The following is a 21118-nucleotide window of genomic DNA, read 5'->3' on the forward strand; positions in this document are numbered from 1 at the left end:
TATGGAATTATTACATTTTCTCATTAATTATGCAAATTAAGTATTAATTTACATAATCAATATCTGCCTGTCTTTCTCTCGTTCTCAATTACATGTCACAAGCTTGAATAGTCCTACAATGTAATGCAGCTGATTTATAGAATTTCACCATTAATTATGCAAATTACATCCAGATTTGCATAATTGCCGCATAATTATACCGACCATCACGTAAGCTACCTGCATACCAAAAATCACGACGATCCGTCCACCGGTTCTTGAGTTATCCTCTTTTGAATATTTTCAAACAGATAGACCTGCAGTTCCTGAGCAAGCCGCTAGGGGGCCCAAGCTCACGCCACTTCTTCCCCAGCAAAAGAGCTACCTACCATCCAGATTTCGTCACCCCAGCATGTGTAGATCATGAGATATCAAAACTGGAAGTTCAGCTGCAGTACCACAACAAGCCGCTAGGGGGTCCAAAGTCTAATCATTTCCAGGTCCCATCAAGACCTACCCACCTACCAAATATCAAGATAATACACCTAAGCTTTCTCAAGTTATGCTGTTGACAGACTATAGGCTATCAAAAACTTATCTGTAAATCCTCAAATACACAAAAGGGAGATAAATCCCCAAGCCATCGCTAATACACGCAGCTAATAGCAGGTAACAAGATCACAAGTTTTTAAAGGCTAATAACAGGTCAAACCATGAAAAATGTCAGACTTTTTGGCCAAATTTTAAAAATATACATTCTTCTGTCCTTCTTACCAGAAAACTGGGCCTTTCTGAGCATAATTTGCACAAGAAAAATCATTTTTGCCTTCGACGAGAAGGCTATGAAATCGGTTTCGGCCTGTTTTGTAGATTATGCACGGTAAAGTTTGAAGGCATGGTCCGAGGTTCACGATTTTTGGCAGGCAGGTTGATCTGGGGGTGGCCATTGTCAAGGCTAAAAATGGGCTTCGTGGGGGGTTCCTAAGTCACTGTAATTGACCTTGGTTTTTGGTGTTTTTTCCTTGTCATCAAGATATCTCGAGTATCCTTAAATGGATGTTCATGATTTATAGTGGGCAAGTTACCGTTGAGAATGCCGAGGTCAAGTTCAAAGATGGGCCCCGTGGGGGTTTCTATGTCACTGCAGTTGACCTTTGTTTTTTGTGTTTTTCCTTGTCATCAAGATATCTCGAGAATCTTAAATGGATGTTCATGTTTTTTAGTTGGTCAAGTTACCATTGAAAATACCAAGGTCAAGTTCGGATATGGGCCTCGTGGGGGGTTCCCATGTCATTGATTTTGACCTTTTGTGGTGGTCGTTATTGTTGTTAGCGGGATAATTCGAGAATCTGCAAATGGATGTTCACGATTTTTTGCGAGCAAGTTACCGTTGACGATAGCAAGATCAATTTCGGAAATGGGCGTCGTGGGAGGTCCGTACGTTACTGCAGTAACACTGGTCGCTTTAAATTTAGAAAACACACCAGCAACCCCAAGTATGAAATTCCAGGCAGTTAGCATTATGGAATTATTACATTTTCTCATTAATTATGCAGATTAAGTATTAATTTACATAATCAATATCTGCCTGTGTTTCTCTCGTTCTCAATTACATGTCACAAGCTTGAATAGTCCTACAATGTAATGCAGCTGATGTATAGAATTTTCTCCATTAATTATGCAAATTACATCCAGATTTGCGTAATTGCCGCATAATTATACCGACCATCACGTAAGCTACCTGCATACCAAAAATCACGACGATCCGTCCACCGGTTCTTGAGTTATCCTTCTTTTTGAATATTTTCAAACAGATAGACCTGCAGTTCCTGAGCAAGCCCGCGTAGGGGGCCCCAAGCTCACGCCACTTCTTCCCCAGCAAAAGAGCTACCTACCATCCAGATTTCGTCACCCCAGCATGTGTAGATCATGAGATATCAAAACTGGAAGTTCAGCTGCAGTACCACAACAAGCCGCTAGGGGGTCCAAAGTCTAATCATTTCCAGGTCCCATCAAGACCTACCCACCTACCAAATATCAAGATAATCCACCTAAGCTTTCTCAAGTTATGCTGTTGACAGACTATAGGCTATCAAAAACTCATCTGTAAATCCTCAAATACACAAAAGGGAGATAAATCCCCAAGCCATCGCTACTACACGCAGCTAATAGCAGGTAACAAGATCACAAGTTTTTAAAGGCTAATAACAGGTCAAACCATGAAAAATGTCAGACTTTTTGGCCAAATTTTAAAAATATACATTCTTCTGTCCTTCTTACCAGAAAACTGGGCCTTTCTGAGCATAATTTGCACAAGAAAAAAATTATCTAAAAAAGAGGTACCAAAATAAATCGTCGGTGTACACACTGCTAGTATGGCAATTACCCATGACCCGCAAGAGGCCCTCTTTTGGCTCACTGTGCCCCACCGCAGTACTCAGGTCAAAATAAGCGTATACGTCCGACAATCGCCCGGACGCCGAAACTTCCCTGCCTGATCCTGTCAGTAATAAACAGGCTTCCATCTCAAATCCTTTTTAGATCAGGTCTGAGGGATGAAAGAGATTTTATGGTGGACCTAAACTCACGCTGTTCGGACACAATCATTTTTTTGTCGGGACTCTTTTAGACCCTACACGTGCGGAGTAATTTTCTTTCTTGAGGAACATGCACTAAACGGTGCACACCCCAGTTCTTCGTAGTCCGTTGTAAAAAAAGTGACGAAAGGGTTTTGAGGGTCCAAGTTTGAGGTGACATTTCTAATAAACTGCCACGAAGTATCATTAAACTTTAACATGGCTGAAGAGTGTAAGAAATGGTGATTTTGGGGTGAAAATTTTTTTTGGCTCCGAACCTTACTTCCGGGTATCCTTGCGCGCCAAGTGTAATCCGCCCCCGTTTGACCTAGATTTCGCTCTGCGGCTTCGTAGGGGTGGATTTGCAACCCTCGCGCCGTGGACTGTTCAGAAAATTACAGTACTAGAATTTTCTTTATAATTTACTCGGGTATAGTCAAGGCTTGGTTCCTTCTGCCAGCATCAGTCATTTCTGCCGGAAAATGTTTTTTGTGGGATTATCCTACGCGAAAATTCGCAATTTTGGGCATTAATTTTGGAGTGAAAATAATGTTTTTTCCGTTGATTTTACCAAACTTAAAAAAGGTTGAAGAAACCAAACTCAGCTTGTCTTGTAGCTGAAGAGATATCCTTTCGTCCCATATACAGTTATTCTCCTTCCGAATTATTCCACGCCAGAGACGGTCGCTAGATTTGAGGGTGTGCAGCTTCGCATAGAGGCCCCCAAATAAATTGGGGTGTGCCCCCTAAAACGCTGTTTTCCACGATTGCATAGCCACATTTAGTGAAAATATGATTGCCACAATTCAAAGAACCTTTGGGGAAAATATATATCTATTTGCGGATTTATGGCATTTTTTCCACATAATTTTACGTTCGTTCAAGGACCTGTATAATGTCCTTGTTCGATAACCCGGAAGTGTAAGCCACGTAACCTTCGGCGTGACGGCCCGGTGCTCTCTATACATGTTTCCGAGCAGATCGAGGTCTGTCCCGGCAAGAAGCTTTCATCACACGGTGATAGAATGTCCTTGGTCCTGGTGATGTCCCGTACTTTAGCATACACCACTTTACTACTCGCAAAACTTGCGTTCGATTGTATCTAATTTAAAACGTCAGGAACAACTAATATCTCACCACGTCCACCCACAAATGATACCAGTGCCTTGTTGAAAACAAATCTTTCATCGACACCGAACACCCCCTCTGTGGAACACCCCTCTGTGACAAAAAAGTGGACCAATCTCATAATACCACAAACACACCAAAGGTCAACCCGGGCGACCATTTTCAGACTCAAACTGAGTCAAAGGGGTGTCCGGGGGCCGCCAATAAAATTCATTTTCACGCCCGAAAACACAAATACAATAAGAACAAAAGAACGTGCACCATCTACAGCCCAATAGCAGAACGTATACCGAGTCCCAATTACATCCGTCCACCCCAACGCGAGATACAACTGCGATCATTTTTCTTTGGTCCTGACGGAAACTACGATAATCATCTTCAAAAAGCCTACACTATACATACACACAACACCCACGAAAGCAATATCACACTGTCGAAGGCATGAGCCCTCCGAACTCTAGTTTGATACTAGCGTACTGCCCTTGATACTATACTGGGCACTGTAGGGCCCGTTTACTCTGACCGTTAGCGACGTGTAGACTTTGGAACGGGCGGGTCACGGGTAGCTTACGAGTTCTGTCCGCCATTTTGTGGCGTGAAAATAACAGGAAAGTTATCTTAAAGCAGATCTTTCGGTAGCCAGTAGATCTAGAATATGCATATATAGGTAGCATTTTGGATATACTGTGGTGCCTCTTGGACCGTTACTGTCTTGGCTACCGTAAGATTTGCTTGGAGATAATATAAAAAGTACAGCCCCGAGTACCCCCTTTGTTGTCTGCGGTGCTACATGTACAATGGAACGAGTCTTGCTAGACCCGCTGTACATGCACATTTAAATCAGTCCAAAGGGGCCCGCATGCCCGCTTTTGCGTAGATTGTAATCGGACGTTTTAATTCTACGAATTAGACGGAGCGCTCTAATTCAACGTAGAGGGTAATTGACGCATTTTGCATAGCTAGTACGTAGAGCGTATTCGTCTTTTTAATTCTACGTAATGCGTTGTAGCCACTTGGAATTTATCGTAAAGCGTAATCGAGAGGTTTCAGCGTAGAGCGTTGTCGCCCCCCCCCCCCCAAGCAGGCCCCCGTCCAAGTCCATTCGTATTGAAAGTATAGAATTTCTGTCATTATTACCGTGCCCATTCTCGGAAATAATTCAATATCTAACAGAATATACTTCTGCCAGAAGATGAACTTTCATGGCTCGATTTAATGTTGCTCACTACATGCCTTGATATGTTCATCATTAACACTTAACTTCTGTCAGGTATATAAGAGTTTTAAGATGTTTATAGGTAGGTAGGTATCATATGTATAAAGATAGGTATAGGTTGTTGTCATACGTAGGTATCATGTATATCATAATGTATATCATCATAAAGTTATCATTATCATTATCATTATAAAGATCCTTTAGAGTTATCAACTAAATATCACTGTTCGAAGTTACCAAAGTCTGTCCACCATACCTGTGCCCAGATGTGTTCCTTAAGGAAAATGTCCGCTCAAGAGTAGGGGACAAGTTTGAAGGTCATGGGGGGGGGGGGCAGGTTGGAAAAGAACAAGAATCTACAACATTGCGATTGTCTAGTCACACACGCAACAACATAGTACCATTTATATCATGTGCATTTTGTACTGTGTGCCAAAACAATGTGTCTGCTTTCTTTTCGTTTTTTTTTAGTAGTATAGCCTCTGCAAAGTTTACCCCTGACTTGGTTCGTATCCTAGTTAAGCATTAACTAAGTTTGCCATCATCAGGTTGTTTTGCACACTTCTTTGCGGCCGTGTAGAAGCGCCGTCTGGCGATATGTTAGTGAAACGCAGCGGTAGAGAGCATTGCTTGCAGTTTTATATCAAACCGCTAGAAGCGCAGTCAGCCTTACCTGGAACACTTCCTGGTGACGCAGATCTATTTTTGGCTCGCCCCAGCTCCAGCCAATCACAGGCTCTGATATTCCACCAGCTGACCAGAATCGACTAATCAGAGCTGAGCTGGAAATGCGGGGTTTTCCCAGGTTTAGGGACTTTACGCTCGAGTCTGGCGTAGTGTTTTTTCCCACGTCCAAGTCCACTGTGGTCCAAGTCCAAATCTACCCTGGAATTGCAAACTAACGGGGTTTCACGCCACTTTTGAAGATCTGGGAGCGATCTTGGTGAGTCACAGCTCCGAAAAATCGCATTTGTTGCTGTTAATAGGCCGTTATTGTTTACCTGAATGCAGTTATACCTCGGCTACTCGGAAGTTGTAGGTTTCTCGCACTGCCCCCTTTTAGTGTAGGATCGCAAAAAGTGCGATTTGTAGAAGTCTAGTGAGAAACCAATAGTGTTGATATAAACCCCTGTACCTGGATACCATGGCCATGGGGGCACAGTTTCTTACACGAGTAAATTCTCTGTAATTCGACGAGACTAGATGTTTTCGAGGAAGTTCCGAATTTTGTATCTGGCGTGCAAAACGGAAAGCCAATGTTGCTGTTGAAATTTGTCAATATTTTTAAAGCACAAAACAAAGAATCCCTCAAAGTACTTTTCCACAAGCCACGGCATGTCACGACACGCATATTTTGTCATTTCGAATTTGTGACACTGAGTCACAGTGGAACTGAAAAACCTGGAAAGATAAACAAGAAGGAAGTACTACTAGTATTATTATGACCACCTGTGGTATTTTCTTGACACTTGTTAGAACTGTGCACTAAACACTTCTCCTTTCTAAACTGTTACACCCAACCTGGGAGGCCTGGCACACTTTAAGTCTTTGTTTGAGAGGGGGGTATGAACTAGTTTTCTATTTCCGTTAAAAATTGATTGGCTTTCAAAAAGATCCAGAACCCTATCAAGATGGAAAATGACTAAAATCAGGGTTGCTGTTATAAGTTTATATGCAAAAGAAAAAAAAGAAGTTGGAAAATACAGTTTTTTACCCCCGTATGGTAACCAGATGGTACAGTCCAGTCCTCAGGTAGTCCATTGTTTAGTTAGTGATGACGTCATTACCTCCTGCCAGAAATATTGCCAGACGCTCGCGGGGATTTCCACTGGATATGCAAATCATATGCAAATGAGTCAACAACTTCCCCTTTCTGAGTCCCTGACTCTATAGAACCACTGTGGCTACCTTGTAGCAACGTTAGGCATTTTGCTAATTTCCTCCCAACATTTCCTTAAAAACCCCTCCAACTAGAGTCACAACAAGGTGAGTTTTACAATTTTATTGACTTTTTTTTCCCTTCTTGTTGTTTTTCTTCTTCACAGAAGACTTTCCGTACTTGTTACGCGTTTGTGAGGTAAAACGGGAGAAACTGAGCGCTAAAACGTCAAGGGCTTTGATTCCGCCATGTCAGACACAGCGCTGGAGTCGGTGGAATTACCGGCGTCGCTCGTTAACGAGATAATTAACGGGGAGGACGGAGCGCCGGACATCAGCCTGCTGCAAAAGATGACCGGGATGCAGCACGCCATGAACGGGACGCCAGGTAACTTATTATTACACACCTGTCGCAGGTGGACACTTTCTCTCACTTTCCCTTACTTTCTCTTACATACCAGTTCGGCTATAAGAGACACATAGCCAATTCTGCCTAACTCACTCTCCCGTAGCTTAGTCAACCATTGGGGCAGCATGATGTCTAAATAATAATTCTTGCCCAACTACTACGTTGGTAATGTACACACTAATGTCACAGGAATACTTTCTAATTCTCTAAATCTTTTTCTATTATATATACTGGTTTGGCTGTAAGAAACATACATGTAAATGTAGTGTCATGTCAGCTATTACAAAGGGCTGGCCCTGAGTACAGTAACGATACACAAAATACAAGGAAGCATTTATAGCGATTTTAAACTAAAACATCAAACAGGTAGGAACATCATGTATGAATGGTGCATAGTCCATGTTTCTGTGTGTCTGTTAACCTATGATCATGTTTGTTACAGGAATGCAGGGGCAGCCTTACCTACAGATCACTGAACAGCCCAAATCTGTAAGGACTTCCTTGTTTTCATATCTAATGATAAATAACTACTCAATCAATGTTAGGGTGTATCTAATCATGTATAATTGGTTCTGAATGTCTGCCCTTGTGTTTTGATTGGATCCACTTTTACTAGTTTAAGCCTCAATGATGCATGTACAAGATTTACATTGTACTATAAGATGCTCACTATGGAATAACCTTGAACTTTCCAAGTCTAAGGTCAACAAATATCTGTCCTCATTGGCTCTACAGTAAGCCAAAACATTTAAGTGGTTCTCATGAGGCTTTTTTGTGGTGAACTATGAAGTAAATAAATTAAAAAAAAACAACAAGACACCCCTTTTCATGGTGTGGTAAAAATGCATCTGATCAGCATTCTTACTTTTTTTTTCTCCCATGTTAATGATTTTATTTGAAATTTACCTACAGCATTTGAAAGGCAAGGTTTATAATTCATTCACCAGTGTCAAGAAATATATCAGACTATCATAGCTACAGTTTGTTCACTGATTAATTAGTACAGATTTTTACCAGTTAAAAACTTAAAACTGATTAGTTAGTACATTTTTGACAGTAATATCATGTCTGTCCCCACGCAGCGCGGTTTCCGTTTCCGGTATGGCTGCGAGGGTCCGTCACACGGAGGTATCCCAGGGGTCCACAGTGAGAAGAACAGGAAAACTTACCCGTCTGTCAAGGTAACATCGGACAATTTCCTCTCTTTTAACCATTTTTGTAAAATTGGCTTTGTAAGTTCTTCTTTTTAAATAAAAACTATCTTTTGGAGTACTGATAATTGTGAGGACCAAAATAGGGTGTTGCTGCTTGTTGTTATTTGATGATATTTGTCTGCAAGTTTGTTAGCAGTTATGATTATTATCCCACACAATATTAATCATACCTCTAAAGAGACTCATAGAAACAGAAACTAATTTAGAAGTGCAGGAACTTGTCTCAGTAGCCTCAAACAGTTCTGGAGGCTACACCTCATAATGAGGAAGACCAATGATGATGATTCATCAATTAATTCTGCACTTTTCCCTGATCTCTCAGATCGTTGGTTACCAAGGTTACGCCCGTATCGTGGTGACTCTGATGACCAATGAGGACCAGCCGCGGCCGCACGCCCACTACCTGGTGGGGAAACAGTGTAACGAGGACGGATTCTGTGTGGTGCAGGTCGGACCCAAGGACATGTCCGCTACGTGAGTTTGTCTTGTGTGTGTTTGTGTGTGTCTTGTCTGTGTGTGTGTTTCTGTGTGTGAATATGTGTATCTGTGTGGTGCATGTCGGACCTAAGGACATGTCCGCTACGTGAGTTTGTCTTTATCTCTGTGCGTGTTTGTCTATCTGTTTGTACGTCTGTCTGTGTGTGTCTCTGTGTGGTGCAGGTCAGACCGAAGGAATGTCTGCTACGTGAGTTAATCTTTACATGTAGTTCTGTGTGTGTTTGTGTATCTTTGTGATGCTGGTCGGACATATCTCCGCTACATGAGTTAATCTTTACTTATGGGTATAGAGGGACTGTTCTGATTATGCGTGCTTGTGTATGTGAAGGAAAGAGAGAGAGCATGTGTGTGTGTGTTTGTGTGTTTGCATATGTTTGCGTGCACATGCGTTGTAAGTCTCTGTGGTGCAGGTCAGACCCAGGGACAATGCCAGCAACGTGAGTCTGTCATTACCTACAGATAGGGAGGGATTGTTCTATGTGTGTAGAGTGAACTGTTTCCATTAAGCAAAACTGATAGATCTTATTCCTGTAACTCTACTCCTCTCTGCTGTTCCTAACAGGTTCCGAAACCTTGGTGTCCTCCACGTGACGAAGAAGAACGTTCCGTCCATCCTGGAGAAGAGGAAGATGAAGGAGCTGGTCGCCGCGCGGCGCTGCCAGGAGACGGGGAAAATCATCCTCGACTTCGACAACCTGAGTGAGGACGACAGTAACAAGTACATCACAGGTGTTTATCTTATTGTTATTCTTTCATTCTGTCTATCATAACATCACAGGTGGGAGGGACATCACTCGCTTTTCTCATCGTTTCTCATTCTGTCTATCAGTAATATATATACATGTACATGTAGTACACATACATAGGAACATATTATTAACAATGAATGAATGAATAAATGAATGTAAGATATAAAACTTACATATTTCACAGAGTCAGATCTTGAACAATTCTCAGTAGACTTAACACAGCTGTTCTCTACATCGTTCTTAACATTGGGAAAATGACAACAATGAGACGGAATTTGACCGGTTTTGACTTTATTTGTCTTTCTCAAGAATGACCAGTGTTTTCTACACCATGACTTCTTTACCAGAACAAGACAAGCGACAGATTGTGAAGGAGTCCCAGGAGCAGGCTAAGCAGATGGACCTGAGCGCCGTGCGGGTTTGTTTCCAGGCTTTCCTGCAGGATGAGAACGGGACGTACACACGCACTCTACAACCGGTCATCTCTGACGCTGTGTTCGACAGCAGTACGTATTCTCAAATGTCTTGATTTTTGTTTCTAACTAAAGCTTGAAGATTTGTTGTATCCTCATCTGTTAGGCCATAACAATTTGGTTCTCAGATTCTCCCTCTTCTGCAAAAACAAAACCTGTATGTGTACACAAGAAAACTCGAGCAACCAGATAGAATTTCTTAGTAACTACTTGTGTATCTCATTTACCATGTACTAAGTCTTGTACCATTTTGGTTATGACTAAAAAAACCTCCCATTTGGCACCAATAATTGAAGAAAGTTCTTGTCTTTTTAGTTGTTTTTTTAATGACAGTATACTTATCAAAGCAGTGATTTGATTTTAAGTTACATTATTAAATTTCATAGCCTGAGTTAGCACTTCGACAAACCAAATAAAACTTGTGAAAAGATAATCGGTTTTAAATGATTTCTCCCTATCATCATCCCAGAGGCCCCTAACGCGTCGACGCTGAAGATCTGCCGGATGGACCGGCACTCCGGCTGTGTGACCGGCGGGGACGAGGTCTTCCTGCTGTGTGACAAGGTGCAGAAAGGTGAGCGACATCAGGTGACCTCACATGACCTCACATGACCTGACCTCACATGATCTGACCTCACCTGATTCTACATGAACTTTACATGACAGTTACTGAGCATATTAGCTATATCAGCTTAACATATGTGTAAATACTGCTTCCTCATTAAAAAGGAAACTTTAAAATGGTGTCATGCCAAGAAAAATTATCTATGTTGACTTGAGACATGAGAATCTAAATCTAAAACAGTTGCTAGCCTTGCTGTTTGATTGTAAAGTTAACACAATAATATGACTGTATGCACGATAGGGGACTGAAAGAAACGGCGAGTATTTGATGTTCTAACCCCAAGATAGAAAGAGAATGTTCCATAGTACATGTGCATCATTCTTTAGAAGATTGCTATGTCATATGAATATTATAAAAGTGAAAAATGAAGCTGAGTTTGCCTGATGTTTGTACAGATGACATCCAGGTGCGTTTCTATGAAGAGGCTGATGAATCGACCAATGGCGGGTCGGAGTGGGAGGCTTACGGAGACTTCGGGCCTGCAGACGTCCACAGACAGGTACGTCAGGTCAACATGGGTTTGTTTGTACTTGTTTGTCTCACAGCTGTATAGCTTGGTATTAAAGGTTATTTTATTTATTTTTTATTTATTTATTACAATTCACCACATACACATATAAATGGAAGGCATGGTGGAACAGGTGGACCTAAGTACACCTTTTCAAGGCCACCATGCCCACAAATTAATAGACATTGTGCATAAAAAATACAAAACAGTGTTAAATACATGATAATTAAAACACAGTAATAAGTAGACTTAACAGGGCCTTGTAGCGCGGCAGGTGATGCAGCCAAACATCCTTATACAGATTCCTGGTCAGTTCATGAGCCTCAGAATTTCTTGACTGCAGCAATTAAAGGCACAGACTGTCTTCATCAGATAGCACAAGTACTATTTGTGCTGTACATCCTTTGTAACTATTCTACAGCCATTGTGAGACACAGAAACCCTTGTAAGTTTGTTTCATCGGTTTTTTTTCCTACAGTTTGCGATCGTGTTTAAGACTCCGCTGTACCACAACGTGGCGATCGAGCGGCCGATCAGCGTCCATGTCCAGCTGCGCAGAAAGTCCGACGGAGAACTCAGCGACCCAAAACCCTTCACCTACCAGCCTCAGCAGTTCGGTACGTGGTTTCAAAAATTTTTGCTTTGTAGTTTCAGCCTTACTAATTTGACGGCCCCAAATCCTTCACTTACCTTCCAAACATGTTCTGAACTTTCAGCACAAAGAAATGGGGACTTATCCAAACACTTTGCATCATTGCTTTACAATCAGATTGAGGTATTTTAGATACTGCAAAAGGAAAGTTTGAATAACAGCCAAGTTTGCTGTCCTTGTACTTTCCTCAGATCTATGTAGGTACAAAAACTTGGAAAACAGTTATAATGGTTGAATGTATTTGTTGTGAAGCAGTCATAATTATAGTTTTGAGAAAAAGCAGTGTTTTTAGAGAAAAGTATTGTATGTATTTTACGAAATCTGATGTGTTTTACAGTTGATGGTGTTCAGCACCAAGGACAGGAATGGGCATGATTTGAGTAGAATAGAAGTGCTGATAATCTTGTGTTGATGTGATTTTCTCCCACCTCCAGACAAAGAGGAGATCGGTAAGAAGAGGAAGAAGACTGTTCCACACTTCAACACCCACTTCGGTGGCGGGGGGCCGGGAGGGCCCACTGCAGGGGGAGGGGGGCTCGGACCTGGTGAGTTACTCAGTTTTTTATGAGACTTTGTTTACAACATATTGGGAAATGCAGCTGAAATAAGAGTCTGTATATATAGACCCTAAGTCAAAGAAAAGTGATACCTAAATTTATGCATATTGGCTGAAATAATATCTTTTAAACAGCAAAGCCTTCTCACCGTAATTTTGATGCATCAAATGTAGATTGAAAGGTTAAATTTCAACTGTACGTAAAATTATGATCTAACTTAGGACAATACAAGTAGATCAGTATGGAAATTGTTTATTATGTTTTATGTCATATTTGTATTGAGATATATGTTTTGAAAAATGTGATACCTAACTGTAAATATGTTGTAATATAGGAATGTATGGTGGTGGTTTTGGATTTGGCAGCACCATCGGAGGCGGTGGAACGTTCCATTTTGGAGGGGGTGGGGCCTTCCAGAGTTTACTAACAATAAGAAACGGCATATCTCTATATCAGACATATCTATAAACATTTCATGGACAGGGTATATTTAAAAAAACATTAACAACCACTAAATTAAAACGGTTAAAATAAACAGGTCAGACGTTATTACAAGTTTAGGACAGTACCATGTGTAGTATTGCACTTGAGCGATATCTCTCAGTCCTACAGTAAATACTGTTCAGTTTTTTAAGTGGGAAATTTGTGTAAATGTGAAAGAAAATTTGTGTCAATGTTAAGGGCAATTTGTATAAATGTTAAGGCAAAAGCAAGTCCAAATCCAGGACGTCTTATGTAGAGGCTGAAACTCCTCCATTACTACAAATGTCATAATAGAATTTAGGGTGTGTTCAAGGACTTGAACAAAAGGTTGCTTGGCGTTAAATGTAGTTAACGAAAATATGCTGCCCCCTCTGTGAGTAAATTATTTTCTAGTAAACAGAGTCGTAATTAACGTATTGTTACTACACGACACTAAATGAGCTGTGGAAATTACCGCCCTTGTGTTTGTGTAATACAATTATGACAGATATGTAATTTGTTTCTTTACGCTGAAGGCCAGATCGCCCGAAGGTTCTGTGGGGCTCAGTCTGCGCTCTGTCCACGCTGAGAGGAAATCGCCCACAGGGTAGGTCCTGGCAACTTGTGATATTTTATCTTTAAATGTATACGGAAAGGATATCCCTACGGAATTCAATATTGATTTGATGAAATATAAATGCCTACAGTCACTACCAGAAATGCTTTTTCTTGTTTTTCCTTGTACAAAATCTTTAAAAAATGTTTCTTGAATTTTCTTGAAAATCCCCCTGGCAAGAGGATATTTCTCAACATTAGAAAAAAGAAGAAAAATAAGAAATAGAATTTTGGTAGTGTAGAACACATAACAGCATGACAACCTATGAAACATTTTCTTAAAAAGGTATGGTATCTTAAAAGTTTATACCCTTTTTTTCATGATTCTGTATGTTGGAGACTTGTCAACAAAATTATTAAAACACTTCCTTGACATTGTTTCTTCATCTTAGACGAACACCGTTCAACATGGGAGCCTGGACTTACAGCAAAGTCTTCCTTCTCCTGTACATGACCATGATGTGGCACAGTCCGCCTGTGTACGGCCTCACTACGCAGGAAGCGGAAGAGCTAAAAAGTCAAATATCCTCCTGCAAAAAAGCTGTTACTCAAGCAACTGGATATGGTTTTGGAAGCGGTCAGACGTTTCAGCTAGTATCCACTTGCTTTCGTCAGTAAATGAGAGACCAGAGGGGAAATGCAGGTTTATAAGCATATCAATCAACAGTTTGTATATCAATCAACAGTTTGTGCTTATGAACCTGCATTTCACCTCATTTACTGACGAAAGCTAGTGGATACTAGCTGAAACGTCTGACCGTTTTCAAAATCATATCCAGTTGCTTGAATAACTGCTTTTTGGCGTATCGTATTACCTGGATGTCTAACATTAATCAGCGTAAATATCCTCCTGGTTGCTATCAATTCTTTTGAAGGCAGTCCAATACCCTTCTTTGAATAGGTTCTAACTTTACGACCCTCTACAAGGAGGTAAAAGGGATTGAAAAATGTGACGGAATCATTGGATTTCTTCTTTAAATTAAGGTCCACGGCGGTCTGTCACTACGGTATTCTTTCCCATTGCTAGGGGGGTTCGAAAACGTATCAGGTTACAAGACGCAAGTTTGGCCTGTTTTGGACTACCCGTAAACCATTTGAAAATAAACAAATAGTATTGAAGGGTAAATTCCGTCAAGATAAAATGAAATTATCGTGTTTACATAGGTTTAATGTTAGTTGTTTACGTTAAATTACTGATTTTGAAAAATCTCGCTCCGAAAGACGATTTTTTGCGGGATTTGGAGCGCCAGTCCGAGACAGTCCGAGTCATGTTTTTCGGCAAACACCGTTTAAGATTGGCTACGTATGTTACCCAAAATCCCCGACTTTTTATTATTTTTGGACGACTAGGAATAAGATCAAAAATCGTGTCTTAGGAATTTTTTAATTTCTGATTTTAAGTATAGTTTTTGTCGACATAAATGTGAAAAAACGGCATTTTTTGACATTTTTCGCACTCAATTGCTCATAATTCAAAATCAAGGTCCTTTTTCGAAAATCCCTAAGACACGATTCTGGACAAACCCGTTACGGTCATTTTGAGCCGTCAATGAGATATGTTGGACTCTCCATGCTTCCAATCTTAAACGAGTTTTTGACGCATGTCATACGGCATGAATATGAGTAGTGTTTATTTAGGCTGATGAGTACAAGCATTGCGATCTTCAAGGTCACCCACGATAACGGCAGTAGCTTCGTTTCATGTTCCAGCCCACTACAAAATGAAGGCAGACATGTAGTTGTCCAGGAAATGGAAAATATTTGTTAAAAGGTGGATTTTTTCTGTTAGGAGGTACACATGAAAAAAGGGGCCAGAAGACCCATGTTTACTGTAAATGACCGCGGGTGACCCCGTTTCGAACACTGTTCTATTCGAATTACGTCATATCGAACACGGTTCGGGTTCTACTGCAGGTGGGGAGATCGGGGCCCAATTTTGACCACCGTGGTCATAATTAACTTAACGACATTTAATATGGAGGCTTAAACAATTTCTGGCCTAAGGAATGGTGGATGGTAGGATTTTTTTCTTATAATGAGAAAATTATCGGTTTACATGTACATCATTCGATAAGAAAGCTTACTTGTATCGGATTTTTTTTTACAATGTACGTGTTTTCATGTACGATGTTCACTAGGTCTACTGTCAGAGGTGACGGCGAAGGTTGAAGAGGCGAGAGTGGAGGTGAGAAACACCCGGCTGTACTCCCTGGAACAGAGACTCGTCTTCACCACCGTCCCCGAGCATGGTAAGATTCTTAACGTCATTTCCCCTTCATTTGTTTAGAGATTTTTGTGTTGATTTATTAAAAAATATCCACTTTTAAATTGGCTAAGTATTGTTTCTGTGGTGTCAACACACAGGTAAGGCATAGGAAAACCATGTTATGTCTCCGCTTCCTAAAAAAAACAATGATTAGTTGGTAGGCTAGGATTCTTTTTTTTCTTTTTAGATTAAGACAGGTGATCCAACAAATACATGTTTAATGTAAAAAAATGAATTACTCGTACCTTAGGATCAGGGTTGTCTATAAAAGCCATCCCGCCGTTTTCTTGTGAGTAAGGGGCAAATATTTCACCCAAGTTACTCACCTGACATTAATACACAAACGTTGACACAGAAACAGCCTTCACCTGCGAGAGGGGCACCCTACAGCTGTCTTGCTCGGACAGAAAGACGCTGTTGATCGTGGAGGCGAACTACGGCAGGACGACCGCCTCCCACTCCTGTGCCTGCTCCACTTGTCGTACCAACTGCCGCGCGGCCACCAGCCTGGCCGTGGTGAGGGCCGCCTGTCAGGGCAAGCGGCAGTGCTCAGTGACAGCGAGTAGCAGCGTTTTCGGTGGGGACCCTTGTTACGGAGTGCAGAAGTACTTGGAGGTATCATACCGCTGTATCACAGGTGAGCGCACGGTTTCATTAGAATATTCCGCCTTTTCCTCAAATTATTCCCCTTTAAACTAGACAGTGATCCCTGAGTACGAGTGACCATTTAATGAACAAATTTGGATTAGAGATGTACACGTTCAAGGTTTAAGGTTGGATTTGTGGGATTCTTGGCTTTATAATTGGCATATAAATACCACCAGGTAAACGCGTGACTTAGAATTCACAAAAACACTTATTTCCATTTTGACCCACTACCCCCCCCCCCCATCCAATGCCACTTATTCCCAGTCTACAATATGACCATCTCCAATTCAACCTTTTGTCAGTTGCGGTACACCATGCCCCACTTGTATTTATTACTTGATTATTAAAAAAATAAGATACAGAGGTAAAAATTCAGGCGCCCTTATTTTTCGCTGGTATTTCCCTGCAGAAAGCAACGTCGCTCTTCGCAAGACGGCAAGTTGTAGTTCTGCTCCATCACACTGGGGACCTGAGAAGGCTGTAGACGGTTCCAGGGGTACGAGGGTAACCTGGTACAACCAGTGCACTCACACTAACCGTAACCGCGTTTACCAGCCGTGGTGGAAAGTGGACTTGGGAGGTACCTACCCAGTCAACCGGGTCAGCGTGCTGAACAGGGGCGACTGTTGTGGTAAGTACAAGTTTTTATGTCATACCTGGGCCGCGATTACGTTCGATACGGGTGTTCCGGCCCGTGTGATAACTAGCGGTACGGCCCGGGGGTTCTTAACGCGTACGGCCCGGCCCTTCCAAATTTTTCCATAGAACGATTCGAACGCGTTTCGCCCTTATCGCGTGTGCCGCTTTTGAATTTCGAATACAAAATTCGGACGTTGGAATTGACATTGTTGCATTTTTTGGGTTTAGTGGCACCAACTTTTGGCTCATCTTGCATTGAAAGGCGCGTTTTCTTGGGTGGGTATGATATAAATAAAATACAACACGGTGTATTCCGCATCACCCTTGGTCCCAGCCCCCCCGCGGGTCGGATCTCCCTCCGGCCTTCGGGCGATCCGACGCGCGGTCGGACGATACGGAATGCACCTTGTTGTATTCTATATATCTAAACGTCTTAAACAGTAAAAAAAAAATTCAATGTTCTGGCACATGTTTGATGTATAACATCACAAATTTAGCGGGACGCGCGTCCAGGCGCGCGGAGCTATTCGCGCTCACTTCCCGATCGTATGCGCCGTGCCTTTCCGTTTCGTTACCAGTGCGCCCACTTCGGCATCGAATGTGATTTGCCACACGAAACATCCGTCAGCCAAATCACAAAATTGCCAGGGCACGTAACCAGGGTCGCGGGGCCAAGTTAGTTTACAACCCGACTGTGAGCGACATTTCTACCGGGCATTAGTGTACTACTACACCCCGTTCGATCGCCTTCCACGATAACTATCGTGGAAAGGGGACCACCTTCCATCGATACATATCGGGGGGGGGGGGCGACTCGGCCCGTCCTACAGCCGACACCTTCCACGATAGCACAGCGATTCTCATGGATGGTGACATACGCTGGGTCATCAGGCGGGGTCACCGCCCCGGGGTATGCTGGGAAACCCAAACCAACGCCGCGCTCGGCTTCGGTCTCAAATCACCACCACAGGTACGTGTGTTTGACTTGAAGTTTGATGGTTTATACTTACTCTTAATGGTACATTTCTATTTGGTATTTCAGTGTGATTGTATGCTACCCATTTTTAAATGCTTTATGCGAAAGTTGAGGTTAAGGTTCGCCTGGAATTTCACCAAAAGTTTCCAGGAAATATCGAGGCATGGGGGAGGGGGGTGGTGAGGACGACCTAAAAGTTTCTACAAACTTTCTCGATCACTTTGAGTGCCTCTGTTCTTGAATACTAGTATATAAGGTCCTAGGGTCAGATTTCCTGCATGGTCGGACCCATTCTGTGGTTTTGGGAGAGACTTGCGTAATTATGCGAGAAGAGACGGCCATCTTTCAGCCGGGCAGCTCACCTAGCTATAGGAAACCAGCTATAGTATGGTCGTTATAACGTTATATATTCTCGGTAAAATAAATTAGCATTTGGCTAAAGAAGAAAACTAATACATCTGATTAAACAGTACGAAAATATTCTATCCTCCTGTCAATGGCACTTTAATAGGCGCATCACGGTGCTCCAGGAGCGGCCGGGACCGTGTCTTTATATAATTCGGGTGGTGGGTGGTGCGTGTGCGACAGGGGGGTGGGGTGGGGGGCTTATTTTATAAATTTTTAATAGAAAAAGTCAAAACAACTTGCAACAATGTTGACAAATGAAGGTGTTTGTTAGGGAATAATGCTCTTGCTCATTATACAGAAGAAACCTGTCCTTGCCTTGCTTGAGTAATAATTCTAATGAGAACAATTGTAAAATACACTGTACAACCTAAGCTATATGCGTTTCATTTTTTTCTAAATCAGCATCTACTATATAGTACCAAGAAGATGGATTATACATGAATTGTGCAGAAGAGGGCACATTTGCAAATCTATTGAGGCATACTTTCTATAGTCTGGAACTGAGTAAGAAAATAATTGTTGCTATTTTTGCCTTATTTTAGAATGAAACATGGGAAAAGCCAGAGGCAAAAGCAAGCACTTTCGGTGTGAAAGGCAGAAAGTGACGGCAAGGACTGTGATCTTTGACGACAGTCCAGCTCCAAAGAGATCCGTGACACGTGTCCCCATACCATTTGGCAGTACACATACTAGTACATTGCCCCAACATCCTTGTCCCAGCACAGCAGCAGCTGCTGTTGACACCTTATTCCCACCACAAGATGAACCGGAGCTAGCCCCGCCACAAACTCGCACTACATATTCAAAACAGAAGATAGCTACGCAGGAATCCTGGAACAATGACAGAGATGACCTGTTCAACTTAATGAAGGTGACAGTCAATGCAGCAAAAATCTGGACCAGGAACTAGGGGAGGATTTGCCCTAATCTTAACATGGAACTAGGAAGTGTTTGACTTAAGCAAATCAGCACAAGGAACTAGGGCCCAAAACACTCTTCTCTGCATATAGCACTGGTGCAGGTAACATTGGAATAACCGCACAGCTCCAATTTTCCAGTATTTCAATCCCTAAATTAAGGGAGGGTTTGAGCAAACCTGGTTTGAAAGAAGGCTAGGGACAAAAGTTTATTTTTGACCTCTTTCACCCCCACCCACCCCACAGGCTTTCTGGAACATGCCATTACATATATAATTTTGATAGTTGCATCTACCAATAGATGATGTTAGTTCTGCTAAAAGTTAGTTCAAAAGTTGTTAGTTCTGCTATCCTGATATCAATCCATACCTTACTGTGTATCTCAGATGAATGGTCTCATGTAATCTGAGCAATACAAGTGCATTTGCCGTATTTCCTTGGTCATGGTATCAGGTGCACCAAGCTTGGTATACTGATGATGAGGTACCACACGTACACATATTGTATAAGCATGGTTCTCACAGTATATTGACAAAGGAAACCCCAACATTTTGGGTCTATAACATATATAAACTGTGAGGAGTCATCATGGAAATTAGGAGGAAGGCCACATGACTTAATTAAATGGTTTGTGAATTTGTGTTATTACATAGCGACGTATACCACAAGTTTTTGCAAAGTTTATGAATCAGCACTGTACGTATGTACTGAGATATTGAGTTGTGGAGCTTCGGTAGCCTGGGTGCCATCCTCCACAAAGAGGTCTCACCGGCTAACTAGCATGGACTACCCAGGCCAGAGCCTCAGAGGATCGATGTGACTTTTTAGGATTGGCAAAAATCAATTTGTGCGCGGATGTTATCCATAGAATTAAGACGGTATAGCCTAATAAGGGGAGAAACACATATTGGCATAGGTACAGTAAGGTACACCCTGTAGCGTCTACTACTACTAGGTCTCGGGTTAGCCTCTCTTGGTGCCTTGAACATTGCATACTTTGTCTTTTCCAAAAAGATGAGCAGCATTATGGTGCATTTCTACTTTTTTGCCCCAAAATATTAATATGAAAGTTATTCATGTACTAAGGGCTTTGAGTACATCCTGCAGGTAAAATACTAGTATGGGCTGTGCAGATATTTCTCATGTCTACCTGCACCTTGACCACAATGTTTAGAAAATTCTAATAGTTATGTGGTAACAGAACATAACTTTTCATTGAGTTTTTCCTCTGTTTATTTCACATACAGGTGCCAAGAGTCAACATGTGGCTGGATAGACATTGTCTTCAAGGGAAATGCAGAACCCATCAGGACAACCTATTAACTGGACCATATAATGCATACCTAAGGGTGCTGTACAACCAGCAACTGTCTCAGAGGAACGTTTTTTGCCATATATTTCCTCAATGCATAAAGGAATATCAGCTGTACTCAATTGTGATTATGATTAGTAGTTCACATAGAAACATAATGACAATGCAGAACATCTAGGTTTAGAAACAGCACAATACCATTCCTTGTTGAACTACTGAATGGCTAATCTCCCAGCTCTTCTGTATATATTTATGGTAACCATTTGTAGATAACGTTTCTTTTAATTGTCCAATATGTCCCAATTCAGTAATTGTGGCTGTAATGGCATATTTTCTGTTATTTCATTTTATTGAAATAAACCTGCTATTCGTATTAGTCATGTTATATTCAAATGCACAGTAATGCTAGTTCA

General features: G+C 41.7%; 1 protein-coding gene and 1 long non-coding RNA gene across 2 annotated transcripts; both read left to right on the plus strand.

The window, feature by feature from the left end:
• Positions 1–6966: 6966 nt before the first annotated feature.
• Positions 6967–17696, plus strand: LOC109470862 (nuclear factor NF-kappa-B p105 subunit-like). Its single transcript, XM_019769946.1, has 14 exons — positions 6967–7165; positions 7629–7675; positions 8269–8367; positions 8723–8874; positions 9461–9627; positions 9995–10153; positions 10590–10694; positions 11141–11244; positions 11732–11870; positions 12340–12450; positions 15678–15788; positions 16161–16442; positions 16863–17084; positions 17671–17696. The coding sequence occupies exons 1-14, from the start codon at positions 7027–7029 to the stop codon at positions 17694–17696; spliced, it is 1863 nt and encodes a 620-aa protein (XP_019625505.1). The 5' UTR covers positions 6967–7026.
• Positions 17697–18016: 320 nt separating this feature from the next.
• Positions 18017–20715, plus strand: LOC109470867. Its single transcript, XR_002140284.1, has 3 exons — positions 18017–18062; positions 19019–19347; positions 20641–20715. It is a non-coding gene; the product is annotated as an uncharacterized LOC109470867 (long non-coding RNA).
• Positions 20716–21118: the final 403 nt, after the last annotated feature.

This window comes from Branchiostoma belcheri, unplaced genomic scaffold, assembly GCF_001625305.1.
Source record: "Branchiostoma belcheri isolate BF01 breed outbred unplaced genomic scaffold, Haploidv18h27 scaffold237, whole genome shotgun sequence".
NCBI lineage: Eukaryota > Metazoa > Chordata > Leptocardii > Amphioxiformes > Branchiostomatidae > Branchiostoma > Branchiostoma belcheri.

Excerpts from the sequence above, each read along its gene's own strand:
- LOC109470862 (XM_019769946.1), top strand. The coding sequence starts at position 7,027 with ATGTCAGACACAGCGCTGGAGTCGGTGGAATTACCGGCGTCGCTCGTT. Across the intron at positions 7,166-7,628 it reads CGCCATGAACGGGACGCCAG|GAATGCAGGGGCAGCCTTAC; the intron begins GTAACTTATTAT and ends TGTTTGTTACAG. Across the intron at positions 17,085-17,670 it reads GAACAGGGGCGACTGTTGTG|TGCGCCCACTTCGGCATCGA; the intron begins GTAAGTACAAGT and ends TTTCGTTACCAG.